A 14,210-nucleotide genomic window follows, 5' to 3' on the forward strand; every position below is an offset into this window, starting at 1 on the left:
TGGAACTGGCACACACTGTTTCCTTGTATAATTACATTGGATTGCAACCACAATAACACACTGGACAACAACAAAACAGTGATTGCAAGTTGCAACATATTATTATTATCGTGACTACTAATTGAAGCCGAGGCCGAATTGGCCCGAATCCCATGGATGAGCCCTGACAGCACATGGTTGGTGCTACAGACTCCAAATTTCGCACGCAGATAGCTCAGACCTTTGCCTACGTTCTTAGCTAGGCCTCGACCCGACCCGATATGCGGTTTTCCGGAACCAACGCGAAAGGTTCGGAATCTCCATATGTGGAGTCCTGACTACTAATTGAAGCCAATGGACGCCGAATCCGAATTGGCCCGAATCGCATGGATGAGCCCTGACAGCACATGGTTGGTGCTACAGACTCCAAATTTCGCACACAGATAGCTCAGACCTTTGCCTACGTTCTTAGCTAGGCCTCGACCTGACCCGATACACAGTTTTTCAGATCCGGCACGAAAGGTTCGGAATCTCCGTATGCGGAGATGACTGACATCGGGCTGTTCCAGAGCAAGCGATGACTCATTGTGACATCACTTCATAAAAGGCTCTGACATCAACAAAAAATCTCTCTGGAGTGTGGCATAAACTAAAGTCTTTCTTCCTCTCACTTTGAGGTGAGCGTGACTACTAATTGAAGCCGAGGCCGAAATCCCATGGATGAGCCCTGACAGCACATGGTTGGTGCTACAGACTCCAAATTTCGCACGCAGATAGCTCAGACCTTTGCCTACGTTCTTAGCTAGGCCTCGACCCCACCCGATATGCGGTTTTCCGGAACCAACGCGAAAGGTTCGGAATCTCCATATGCGGAGTCCTGACTACTAATTGAAGCCAACCTACGTTCTTAGCTAGGCCTCGACCGGAGCGTCTAGTCTTTTTAATTGGCGTGACAAGCATTGCAGGAGTTGGAACCAGACAACTTGTATAAGGGCTGTCATAAAAACCTGTCACAGACGACAGCATAATACCAGGCCAAATACCAACATGGCAACATGGATTAAAGTTCTGACTGATTTCATTTGGATTCTGTAGAAGATAGCCACCGCATCAGCATGTTGCTCAGCCAAAATAGACGATATACAATATCTTGCTTGTAGGCTATTTTTACATTTTTTCACTGACAAAAATGTTAAAAGAACTAAATAAAAACTAAGCTATGATGACTAAAACTAATATTAAATATACTGACAATTTTGTCAATAAATAAAAACATTAATTTGAAAAAACGTAATTTTATGTTTGGTTGCGCTCGGGTGTTGCGCTCTGAAAATAACTACTATACTGTAGCTACAAGCTCACAACGTGATGCGCTGTGAGCTTGTGGATCGGCTATTTTCAGCACGCAACCATGTATAAAATCGGCTATTACGTCGCCGCTAAAATACATTTTTGTCGACACGATTGACCGTAGATTTAGTCGACTAAAATCGTATGACATTTAGTCGACTAAAACTAGACTAAAACCAAAACATTTCAGATTACTAAAACGTGACTAAATTAAACTACATTTTATTCAAAAGACTAATGACTGAAACTAAATGAAACGTTGCAGTCAAAATCAGCACTGCACCAGAATCATGTGGTTGATACTCTGGGGTGCGTTTGATGTGTTGCAGCTGACGGAGCAGGAGGTGGAGTCCATCCTGGACAAGGCCATGGTGCTGTTCCGCTTCATGCAGGAGAAGGACGTGTTTGAGAGGTATTACAAGCAGCACCTGGCCCGCAGGCTGCTCACCAACAAGAGTGTGTCCGACGACTCCGAGAAGAACATGATCTCCAAGCTCAAGGTTAGAGCAGCAACTGTCATAGTTAGGGCTGTCACGATTGTGACATTTTAATTGTCACTCAAATAATTGCGATTGACGATTGCATTTCTGTCTGGCTTGTAGGCTTTGAAGTTGCACATGGCAGTTATGACATGTGACCTAAATATACAAAGAAATTACTGATATAATTGACAACTTTATACTTAAAGGGGCACTCCACCACTTTTCAACCTATCTTCATATAATAGGTCCTCACTAATGTTCATGATAAAATATCACAATTATTTTCTACTCAGTTTGGGTCTCATAGGAGAGCTGTGGGTGGGTCAAATCCTTCTACCGGTGACATCATCAATGGGAAATGCAAGCTAATAGAAACTGCAGGCTTTCTATTCCTGAAAAAGTTGCAATGTTAAAGTGGAAGCCATTGTTCTCGTGATAATAAAAATCTAAATATTTTTTTTCAAAAATATTATTTATTTATTTTTTGTCAAACGATGATGTCACCGGTAGAAGGATTTGACAGCTCTCCTATGAGACCCAGACTGAATAGAAAAAAATTGTGCTATTTTATTATGAACATTAGTGAAGACCTGTTATATGAAGACAGGTTGAAAAGTGGTGAACTAAAGAACATTCATAGTGGAAATAGACGATCTACAAGCTCACAACGCGTTGTGAGCTTGTAGATCTGCTATTTCCACTATTTTTTTAAAATGTTTGAAAATATATGAACATTTTTTGATTAGTGCTACCTCCACATTCCAGGACCACTTTGGTGCTTCCAGTGGATTAGACAGCAGGACAGGGCCGGTAAAAATGTCCAGAGCACGGGAGGAGAAAGTTAGACTCTGGATACTAATCTCTCACAGCTTGTTTGTAGAAGACTTGTAACTTTTTAGCTGTACGTATGCCATGAAGTTAAGGAATCTTTACAATTTTTACATCTGCAACTGCTAGTTTAAAGTTTTGTCATCAGAATTCGCTTGTTCACTGCGGTTCAGAATATAATGAAATGATATGCACCCTCAACTCTGCCCCCTCCCCCCGCACAACGGATAACTTGACCCTATCAGTGCAGTAAATGTGTTAAAATTAATTTGATTAGCTAATATGATTGATGATGTAGCGTTGGGAATAGGCCCAACTTTACATCATCAATCATATTGCTGATTTACCCTTTTTTGCGTTTCATGCCCTGTTTAACTCATTGAGTGCCTATCCCGAACTAGTTCGGCTTTATTATCGCATCCCAGAGTGCCAATCCCGAACTAGTTCGGCTTTTTAATAAAAACAAAACAAACATTTTTTTTTTGAAAAAAAATCTTTTTTTCAATTTTTTTTTTTTTGTCCTCTGTTTACAGAGGACGATATTTGCCGATATTTGCTGATATTTACCATCCACTCCAATGCAATCCAGGATCTTTAGAGCACATTTTCTCTGTTTTTTTCTCCCATGCATGAGGTGTGCAAGGTTTAATCATGGCTAAGTTGACGAAAATCTAAATCTAAAATGCTTGGTAGCCAATAGCTAACTTCAAGCACTTCATCCTCTTCCTGTACATGCACAAAGGAAAGTGTTCTGGCAAGTCATGGCTCCAGGGCTTGGGCATGCATTACCAGCATATCTCTATTATTCTCTGGTCACTGGGCGCCCTCTAGTGGTGATAGGCTGGCATTAAATGAGTTAAGACCAAGCCTTATAAAAATGACTCCTATACATGATGATACAGTATATACTGTAACGTTGAGTGATTTCATTGGATTCCCGAAGGAACATACTGTACATCACATCCTACTATGACTAGGCCTGTCAAAATTATTATATCGTCTAATCGCAGTTATTTGACATAATCGCAATTATTTTGTCATAATCGTCATAATCGAAACATTTTCATATATTTTCAAACATTTTCAAAAAATACTGGAAATAGCAGATCTACAAGCTCACAACGCGTTCTGAGCTTGTAGATCGGCTATTTCCACTATGAATGTTCTTTTTTAAGTGAGAGTGAGGACTGAGAGTGCTGAGAGTGAAGACACTTCTGTCACGCAATGTTTTGATGTTTTACGTGTCACCCATGTTTTACCTGTTATCCATTGACCGGGGTTCATAATCTGCCCTGTCATCCATTGTCCTGGGTTCATGCCATTTAGTCTGATCTCCTAGTTGTAAGTTGTTCTGGATAAAAGTGTCTGCCGACTAGAGATGGGACGATACGCGATATTATCGTTTATCGTGATAAAAAACACTCATGATAATCGTATCGTGGAGATTTCATTTATTGTGATATCGTCCTCTGTCATTCACTGGGATCAATTCACCTTTTATTTGCTGAGCTGTATATCCGGTACCATTTAAACCCTCTATAATTGGTAAAAGGTACTTAAAATATAAGTACTACAGACTTTTTTTCAGTCTCTATCAAATGTCTTTGCCAAAAAATAGCCGTTCTACAAGCTCACAACGCGTCACGACGTGTTGTGAGCTTGTAGATCTGCTATTTTTTGGCAAATGTTCCTCCCCAGGATAATGGATTTTGATTATCGCGATAATATCGTAAATTGCGATTTCTTTTGTCACAATAATCGTGATATGCAATTTTCATATCGTCCCATCCCTACTGCCGACGTGTGAATTGTAAGCGTCAAATTGTGGGCCTGCAAAGTTTGCCCTACGTAATGTAATGCTGTTCTCTCTCTCTCTCTCTCTCTCTCTCTCCCCATGCTCTGCTCAGACCGAGTGTAATGTTCTCTCTCTCTCTCCCCATGCTCTGCTCAGACCGAGTGTAATGCTGTTCTCTCTCTCTCTCTCTCCCCATGCTCTGTGCTCAGACCGAGTGTAATGCTGTTCTCTCTCTCTCTCTCCCCATGCTCTGTGCTCAGACCGAGTGTAATGCTGTTCTCTCTCTCTCTCTCTCCCCATGCTCTGTGCTCAGACCGAGTGTAATGCTGTTCTCTCTCTCTCTCTCCCCATGCTCTATGCTCAGACCGAGTGTAATGCTGTTCTCTCTCTCTCTCTCTCCCCATGCTCTGTGCTCAGACCGAGTGTAATGCTGTTCTCTCTCTCTCTCTCTCCCCATGCTCTGTGCTCAGACCGAGTGTAATGCTGTTCTCTCTCTCTCTCTCTCCCCATGCTCTGTGCTCAGACCGAGTGTAATGCTGTTCTCTCTCTCTCTCCCCATGCTCTGTGCTCAGACCGAGTGTAATGCTGTTCTCTCTCTCTCTCTCTCCCCATGCTCTGTGCTCAGACCGAGTGTAATGCTGTTCTCTCTCTCTCTCTCTCCCCATGCTCTGTGCTCAGACCGAGTGTAATGCTGTTCTCTCTCTCTCTCTCTCCCCATGCTCTGTGCTCAGACCGAGTGTAATGCTGTTCTCTCTCTCTCTCTCTCCCCATGCTCTGTGCTCAGACCGAGTGTAATGCTGTTCTCTCTCTCTCTCTCTCCCCATGCTCTGTGCTCAGACCGAGTGTAATGCTGTTCTCTCTCTCTCTCTCTCCCCATGCTCTGTGCTCAGACCGAGTGTAATGCTGTTCTCTCTCTCTCTCTCCCCATGCTCTATGCTCAGACCGAGTGTAATGCTGTTCTCTCTCTCTCTCTCTCCCCATGCTCTGTGCTCAGACCGAGTGTAATGCTGTTCTCTCTCTCTCTCTCCCCATGCTCTATGCTCAGACCGAGTGTAATGCTGTTCTCTCTCTCTCTCTCCCCATGCTCTATGCTCAGACCGAGTGTAATGCTGTTCTCTCTCTCTCTCTCCCCATGCTCTATGCTCAGACCGAGTGTAATGCTGTTCTCTCTCTCTCTCTCCCCATGCTCTATGCTCAGACCGAGTGTAATGCTGTTCTCTCTCTCTCTCCCCATGCTCTATGCTCAGACCGAGTGTAATGCTGTTCTCTCTCTCTCTCTCTCTCCCCATGCTCTATGCTCAGACCATGTGTAATGCTGTTCTCTCTCTCTCTCTCTCTCTCCCCATGCTCTGTGCTCAGACCGAGTGTAATGCTGTTCTCTCTCTCTCTCTCTCCCCATGCTCTGTGCTCAGACCATGTGTAATACTGTTCTCTCTCTCTCTCTCCCCATGCTCTGTGCTCAGACCGAGTGTAATGCTGTTCTCTCTCTCTCTCTCTCCCCATGCTCTGTGCTCAGACCGAGTGTAATGCTGTTCTCTCTCTCTCTCTCTCCCCATGCTCTGTGCTCAGACCGAGTGTAATACTGTTCTCTCTCTCTCTCTCCCCATGCTCTGTGCTCAGACCATGTGTAATGCTGTTCTCTCTCTCTCTCTCTCTCCCCATGCTCTGTGCTCAGACCGAGTGCGGCTGCCAATTCACCTCTAAACTGGAAGGAATGTTCCGCGACATGAGCATCTCCAACACCACCATGGACGAGTTCAGGCAACATCTACAAACCACCGGGGTGAGTGACTCACTGGCATGCCCTCCTGTCTCATCTACATGTAGAATACAATCTCTTCAGGCCGGGACCCCCCAAAGTAATCATATTTGTTCTGGGGACCCCCCAAAGTAATCATATTTGTTCTGGGGACCCCCCAAAGTAATCATATTTGTTCTGGGGACCTCCCAAAATAATCATATTTGTACTGGGGACCACCAAAAATAATCATATTTGAACTGAGGAGCCCCCAAAGTAATCATATTTGTTCTGGGGACCTCCCAAAATAATCATATTTGTACTGGGGACCGCCAAAAATAATCATATTTGAACTGAGGAGCCCCCAAAGTAATCATATTTGAACAGTGAACCCTCCAAAGTAATCGTATTTGAACTGGGGACCCCAAAAATAATCATGTTAAAACTGGGGACCCCCCCACACACCCTCACAAGCACTTGGAATTGTGGGCATTACATTTGGTTTGACTCGGTTCCACAAATGAATGTGAAAATAGCCGATCTACAAGCACAGTCTGCTATTTTCACAATGTTTTCCCCTTTCTTACGAAATATTTGACAATTGTCTATTAAAAAGGTCTTAACACATTGACTGACTAACACGACTTATGTCGTTTTACCTAAAATCCAACACAGGGTGGCGCTGTTTGCTAGCCTATGATCACCAAAAAATGTTGATTCTAGGGCACCCGCTGACGTCATGACGTAACCGCCACCAAAACAGCCCTTCTCTTTTTTTAGTATTGTAAAAAAAGGATAAGTCCTAACCTGTGTGTATCTTTCAAATCATTGTTAACTCATTTGCTGCATTTTAAAAATGGCTGCTAAAGTTCCAGGATGCCACAAGTCACCATAGACTTCCATGTAATTCATAGTGCACAGATCATGCACGCCCATGCACAGATCATGCACCACATGTGTGTGCACGCCGTTCACAGATTTCAAACAAAATAAATCCGCTTGGAAATCCGCTGAGATAGCAGCCATTACGTTTTCATCAAATGTAAACAAACATGGCTGCCATGTTTGAAAGATGGGGTTCGTATAGGGGGTCAAACATGCAATTTCGCGATCGCGATCATGCCTAATAGATGGAAGGAGGTCCAAAAATAATAATAAAAAAAGAAAAACGGACCAAAACTCGGGAACTCAGACGTGGCGGCGTGAACAAATGGTATAACTCGTGATAGAGCAGTCAATGAGTTAATTCTTTCAGCAAACTTTTGCTTTAGTCTTAAGCCTCTATCATAGTCCAAGGTGAAGAGCTATCACCTCACCGCGGTGTAGTTTTCTAGCTATCACCTAGGCTTTGTGAGACATTTTTAGGTGATGGCTAGAAAACTACACAGTTTTCTAGCTATCTTGGACAATGATAGAGGCTTTAGTCTTTTGAATAACACACCATTTAGTCTTAGTCCTGTTTTAGTCTTCTATTTTAGTCTAGTCTAGTGGACTAAATATCAAAATCTTCTAGTCTTTTAGTCTTTAGTCATAGTCTTTAGTCGACAAAATTAACACTGTTTCAAATTGATCGTCGCGGTCGGTCAATGAATATTATCCGATTCTAGGACACCCGTGGCAGTCTTTTGAATGCTCAAGTGCACGAAGGATGCGCGCGACAGAGAGTGTTCAGCGATTTTTCAAAGGTACGTGAAAAAAACACTCTAAATTCCGGCAGTCAATGTGTTAACAGTCCTTAAATTGTCACTTTAGAAATGCGCAGACACCCTGTATACACATGTACATGTACACTGTATGTTGGTTTGTTTACTGTTGAGTGAGAAAACAATGTTGCATATTTTAAACATATCATCTGGAGCGGTGGTTCCCAAACATTTTAGCCTGTGACCCAAAAGAGAAATTAGATATTCACCCCTGACCCAAAGTAGTGAAAACAGCAGATCTACAAGCTCACAACACGTCACTTTGCGCCATGATGAGAGCTTGTAGATCGGCTATTCTCACTACTTCTTAAACATTTGTGTTCTAATTTTCTGGAATTTATTAGACTTGTCTTCGATTTCTTCATGAAATTACTGAAAAAAATAATAATTTGTCTTTCATTCATGAAAATATTTGCTTATTTGGGAATGTTTTTTGAAAATATTTTGAAATAATAATTAAAAACTAAATGTAGTTTGGGAAACAGTGATCCGGAGAGCCCCCCCTCCAGGGTAGGATATATAATGTTAAGTGTGTGGTATTTGTGTCGTCCAATCCCAGTTGTCATTGAACGGCGTGGACCTGATCGTGAGAGTCCTGACGACGGGCTACTGGCCCACGCAGTCGGCCACGCCCAAGTGCAGCATCCCCCCCTCGCCACGCCACGCCTTCGAGGTGTTCAGACGGTCAGGCTCCTCCCCAGTGTTGATTTTGATAGCAAAGTTTGATTTAGTCTTAGTCACAGTCTCTTTAACTCATTGGTTGTTTACAGCCGAGGAAACCGAAGATTCTTCTATGCCTTTCACTGCTGGCTTCTCCTACCTGTTAACGCGGGCGCTAGTCCAGTTCCCATCGTGTGCGATCGGACACTGCTATGCATCGTGTTCGCGTATTCCATCAGCTTCTCAAATCCTTTTAAATTTTGAAAATTAATCAATCCGTTCTCCATCTGTAAGCCGTGGTGTTTACACAGAAAGCTAACGGGCCGGAATAGAGGACGGACCATCCGCTTCCGGTTTACGGCCTCAATATTAATCGGTCCGCTCCATAAATGTGTCCGTGTAGAAACCGATTCCGGAGCATTAGTTCCGGCCTATTTTAGTTCGGCTTCGATAAAAACATTTTTTTTAATTAAAGCTTATTAAATCTTGGTGGAGAAGCCCTACAAAGGGGTATTTTTTTGGCAGCAGTTGTGTTAATACAAGTCTTTCGTTTTGGTCAACTAAATCGACAGTTGATTTAGTCAGTTGAAATTTGTTCCTCAATTTTCCTTCATGGTTTTAGTCGACAAAATCAACTCATTTTGGTCTTTTTAGGTTTTACCTGGCCAAGCACAGCGGCAGACAACTCACTCTGCAGCATCACATGGGTTCTGCAGACCTCAACGCAACCTTCTACGGTCCAATCAAAAAGGTACATGGCCACCTTAGAGGGGAGTGAAGCTGAATCGCAAACGTATTGGGCCTTACCTCACACACAGAGCATCACGGTACAGCATAAAATGTCATCCGTACTGTGGTTTCTGACCAACAACATTTTCATGCGCAGCACCCAAGTTGTGTAAGCAGCGGATGTTTGATTGATTGATTGATTGATTGAAGGCTTTATTAGAAGTTTGCATAGGAAAATGTACAGATTCATGACGGTACAGTTCACTGGTACAAGGTCTACTAAAAGGAGATCCATGAAAAGACTAAGCTTATTTCAACAGGAAACCATTTAAGTATCTCATATAACATTGAATGACAGACAAATAGAACACAGTACTATGCAGTAGATATGTAAAGAAAAGGGGGGAAAAAAAGAAAAGAAAACAGTAAATCTAAACAAACAGTAAGTATATACAAGGAATATACAGTAAATCTAAACAAACAGTAAGTATATACAAGTATACAAGTATATACAAGGAAGGGGCAGGGAGGGTAGGGTTGGGCTAGGTTTTTTACCAGTTGCGAACGGCTGCTGCCTGTAAGTGGTTTTTCAGGGCAATTTTAAAGGATGCTAGTGATCCACACTCCTTTATGGCCTTCGGTAAGGCATTCCACATTTTTGTGGTATAGCAGAAGAACGAGTTCGACCCTTTCTTTGAGTTGACTCTGAGTTGAACGTGATCTGTGGCACTGCCTCTGGTGTTGTAATTATGGACATCCTTAACGTTTATAAAGTATTTTGACAGGTACTTGGGTATCATAGTGGTGTAGTGTATCTTGTACACCAGGCCCATTGCAAGTTGCTGTACTCTGTCATCTACTCTGAGCCACCCCACTCTCAATTGGTGAGCAGCGGTGAGGTGAGTCTGATAGGGAAGGTTAAGCAGGACCCTAATTAGTTTATTTTGGGCTGTTTGGAGTTTAGTTTTAAGGGCTTGTGGGGCGTCACGATACCATACGTGGACTCCGTAGTCAAAGAGGGGCTGGATTATTGCACCAGCTATGGTCTTCAGTGTGTTGAAGTTGACCATTGGGGCGATCCTCTGTAGGAAACGAGTTCGTTGGTTGATTTTTTTAATTACTTTTGAAGTCATCTTTTCGCTGGAAAAATTAGCTTCAAGGATACATCCTAAGTAAGAGATTTCGTTTTTTCGTGTTATGACCTTGTCACCCACTTTGATTGTGAAGTCATCTACCTTTTTGAGGTTATGATTTGATCCAAAGAGGATGGACTCGGTTTTTCCCAGGTGAATTGATAATTTGTTGTCGTTAAGCCATGTGCAGATCTTACTCAGTTCAGAGTTAAGTGTCTTTTCAACCTGCAAGTGGTCCTTGCCCGAGACTAGGAGAGCCGAGTCATCCGCGAACAGGAACAGGTTGCAGTCGCAAGCAGATGACATGTCGTTCACGTATATTAGGAACAACAGAGGTCCCAGTATGCTACCTTGAGGAACACCACAGCTTACTGGGAGGGGGGGGGACAGGGTTCCGTTAATCTCCACCACCTGTTCCCTCCCCACCAGGTAAGATTGCATCCAGCTCACTGCTGCGCTGTCAAGACCGATGGCTTTTAGTTTCTCAATCAGAATAGCATGATCCACGGTGTACTTGTGCCCATCAGTGTGCCAATGGCCGCGTTGGCCTTAAAATTATGCGCTTTGCTGGTTGCAATGCTATCTTGGAGGAGCAGAAAGTGAAATCCTTATATAAGACCCGATACAGTATTAAGGCCACAGTATTCAGAGGTAAGACGCGGCTACATACAGTAGGCCGGCTCAGAACGGGAGAGTGTTTTCTGCTGGTGTTTCAGTCCGAGTGTATCAAAGGGTGCGTTCGGAAATGCGCACCGGGTGTGTGCTCAGTGTAGTGAGTGCCTAAACCTAATCCTAACCTTAACCTCAGTAAAACTATGCCTAAACCCAACCCTAACCCTAACCTCGGCAAAACTATGCCTAAAACTAACCCTAACCCTAAACAGAACCGGTGCGCATTTCCGAACGCACCCTTTGATACACTCTGACTGAAACACCAGCAGAAAACACTCTCCCGGCTCAGAACGCTCGCACACCCTGCTTGTTCCACCACAACCTTTTCTTATTTCTTTGTCCACAGACTGGGTGTCTGTGGGCCTGTTTGATACCATTTTTATGAGATCCCACATGATAAATCCCGAGTACCCCTGGGGATCCCCAGGGCCCAGACCCCACTTTGAGAACCACTGATTCTGGGGGGATTCCCCCAGAGGGGTGGCTGTTGGAGGGGACAGCAGAATGGCTATTTACACGGTATATATCATTCCATTAACAGTGGGTGATATTCCATTCAGTTAAAAGTGTGTGCTGTATTTGGGTTACATTTGGATTGCAAAAAATAAGGCGATTTTAAGATATTTGGATAGCTCCCAGGTGGAATATTACAATGCAGCCTTCAGAAGGTCAGAGCATTCTTTGTGTTGCAATAGGGTGTGTGCTGTTGTTAAATTATATGACCACTAGGTGGCTCCATGTCACAGGATAACTGCTGTGAAGAGCATGTGGTCATCTGAGGAAGAGCTTTTTGCTTTTTGGGTGCATTAAAGCATCAGTCACATTGGACCCTCAGTGTGCCAGCGTTTATTTATTATTCTTAAGATTCCGCCTTTAACCAGTGAGAAATAGCAGATATACAAGCTTGAGCTTGTAGATCTGCTATTTTTGAAAAAGTCGTGAAAATCTCTGCAAATCTTTGAATATATGTATTTTCAAAGTGAACGTTTGTAACTCAAATTTTGCTTCTGGGGGAACAGACTAACTGAGCTCCGTTTTAAGTGAAAAGGAACTTTTTTTGATGATGGCTAGCCAGATTGCTGACATAGAAACATAGGTTTTTCAAAACACCTTAGAAGGATTCAAAAGACACTTATAGAATCGGGTCAAAATTCTAATTTTCACGATTTTTCAAAAATAGCAGACCTACAAGCTTGCAGCGCGGCACTGGTTAAAGCATTCAATAATTCTAGGCCTGAATGGGTTAAGAGTTACAGGTACAGAGTAAGGAAATGTGTGCCATGTTTGTTCCCGGTGTGCAGGAGGACGGGTCTGAGGCCGGGGTGGGCGGGGCCCAGGTGACGGGCTCCAACACCAGGAAACACATCCTCCAGGTGTCCACCTTCCAGATGACCATCCTCATGCTCTTCAACAACAGAGACAAGTCCACCTTTGAGGTACGGCACACAGCGTCCCAGAAAACAGGGGTCTTCAGCGTGTTCAGGCCAAGGACCCCCTAGCTGAGAGAGAGATGAAGAAGGGACCCCCACTACGTATTGTATAAAGTTGTGTTGCATGTTAACACATTGGCTGCTAAAAAATAAAAAAAATTGACACCTGGAAACATCTTTATATCAAAATTGGCATTCCTAGCGTTTCTACCAATAAATAATAATCAATATTACTATTTTATCGCCAGATTTGCAAAAACACTACATTACCCATAAGCCTCAGCGGCGCTCGCTGATGACGCGCGCTGGTGACACGCATCACGCGTGCAGAGCGCTGGTAAACAGAGGCTCATTCTAGCTCCATGTTATGTGAACGGGGCCTACCCCGCAATGATATCTCGATGGAGCGACGCGGTCAGACATTGAATTGGATTATACAAGACCACGTTAACGTTATGATGCGGGACCATCACCCGAGCCGATGTATGCACGCACGTCGCGCGCACGCGCCCCCGTGAGTTCCATTAACCCTATGATGGCATCCTATGTGTTAAAAATGTTCATAGATTTCTTAGACAGCTTAGACTAGACTTGTTTGACAGCACTGTCATCAGCGTAGGTTGTTGGACTAATGTGTATTTTTATACATTGAACAACTTGAACGGTCAATATTTAGTCCACTCTTCTTTTCCCTCTACACCAAACCTCTTTGCCAAGAATAGCAGATCTACAAGCTCACAACGCCTCGCAACGCGAGGCTTGTGAGCTTGTAGATTGGCTATTTTTGGCTAATGTTCCACACAGAATAGGGATACTAGGGTTTGTGTAGAAAAAAGTAAAGTTCCTATATTAGAGGACCCCCTGTAGTAACTCTAATGACCTCCGGACCCCCTGTTGAAGACCCCTGCCATAAAACAAACAATTCTTTTTTTCTATTTTCTTTCTTTATTTCTTTAAAAAAAAAATAACATTATTATGATTTAATCCTTCTAACTCTTTGTTGTCTTTCTGGGTACGGCGTTAGGAGATCCAGCAGGAGACGGACATCCCCGAGAGGGAGCTGGTGCGGGCGCTGCAGTCTCTGGCCTGTGGGAAGCCCACGCAGAGGGTACTCACCAAGGAGCCCAAGTCCAAGGAGATCGAGAACGGCCACGTGTTTACAGTCAACGACCAGTTCACCTCCAAACTGCACCGCGTCAAGATCCAGACGGGTAGGTGGACTGCACTGTTTAATTTTGAAGAGCAAAATTTTGATTTTAGTTTTAGTCATGGTGAATAAAATGTCTTCTTTTGAATCCTGTTTAATATTGTTATTTTTCTTTTGTTGATCTTTTTTTTATGTAAAGCACTTGAGGCTGCATTTGATGACATGAAAGGTGCTATAATAGTTTATTATTATTATTATTATTATTAATGAGCTTGTAGATCTGCTATTTTCAGAGCGCAACACCGTAGCACAACCAAACATAGAATGAGTGACATGTCTTTTAGTTCTACTGGATCCCTCCCTAACATTGGAGTCTAATGTGACAAAATTGTCACTATATTTAGTCTTAGTTTTAGTCATCATAGCGTAGTTTTTTTTAGTTTGGTCAGTGAAAAAAGGTAGCTGAACATTATTTGACGGAACATTTTTCATCATGGTTTTAGTCAACCAAATGAACGCTTGTTGAGTGAGAGAATTATGTTGCGCATTAAGCTAATCATTTTG

At 43.1% G+C, this 14,210-nt stretch overlaps 1 protein-coding gene across 1 annotated transcript in view; it reads left to right on the forward strand.

Annotated features, from left to right (window-relative positions):
- cul3b (cullin 3b) overlaps window positions 1-14,210 on the forward strand; it is a 43,309-nt gene that overhangs the window by 26,834 nt on the left and 2,265 nt on the right. The window contains exons 9-14 of the mRNA XM_080731452.1: window positions 1,659-1,829; window positions 6,110-6,217; window positions 8,435-8,559; window positions 9,190-9,286; window positions 12,371-12,505; window positions 13,524-13,710. Coding sequence (XP_080587578.1) covers window positions 1,659-1,829; window positions 6,110-6,217; window positions 8,435-8,559; window positions 9,190-9,286; window positions 12,371-12,505; window positions 13,524-13,710 — 823 coding nt within the window. The remainder of the gene's footprint in view (window positions 1-1,658; window positions 1,830-6,109; window positions 6,218-8,434; window positions 8,560-9,189; window positions 9,287-12,370; window positions 12,506-13,523; window positions 13,711-14,210) is intronic.

Source organism: Nannobrachium achirus (assembly GCF_963921795.1).
Source record: "Nannobrachium achirus genome assembly, chromosome: 8".
NCBI lineage: Eukaryota > Metazoa > Chordata > Actinopteri > Myctophiformes > Myctophidae > Nannobrachium > Nannobrachium achirus.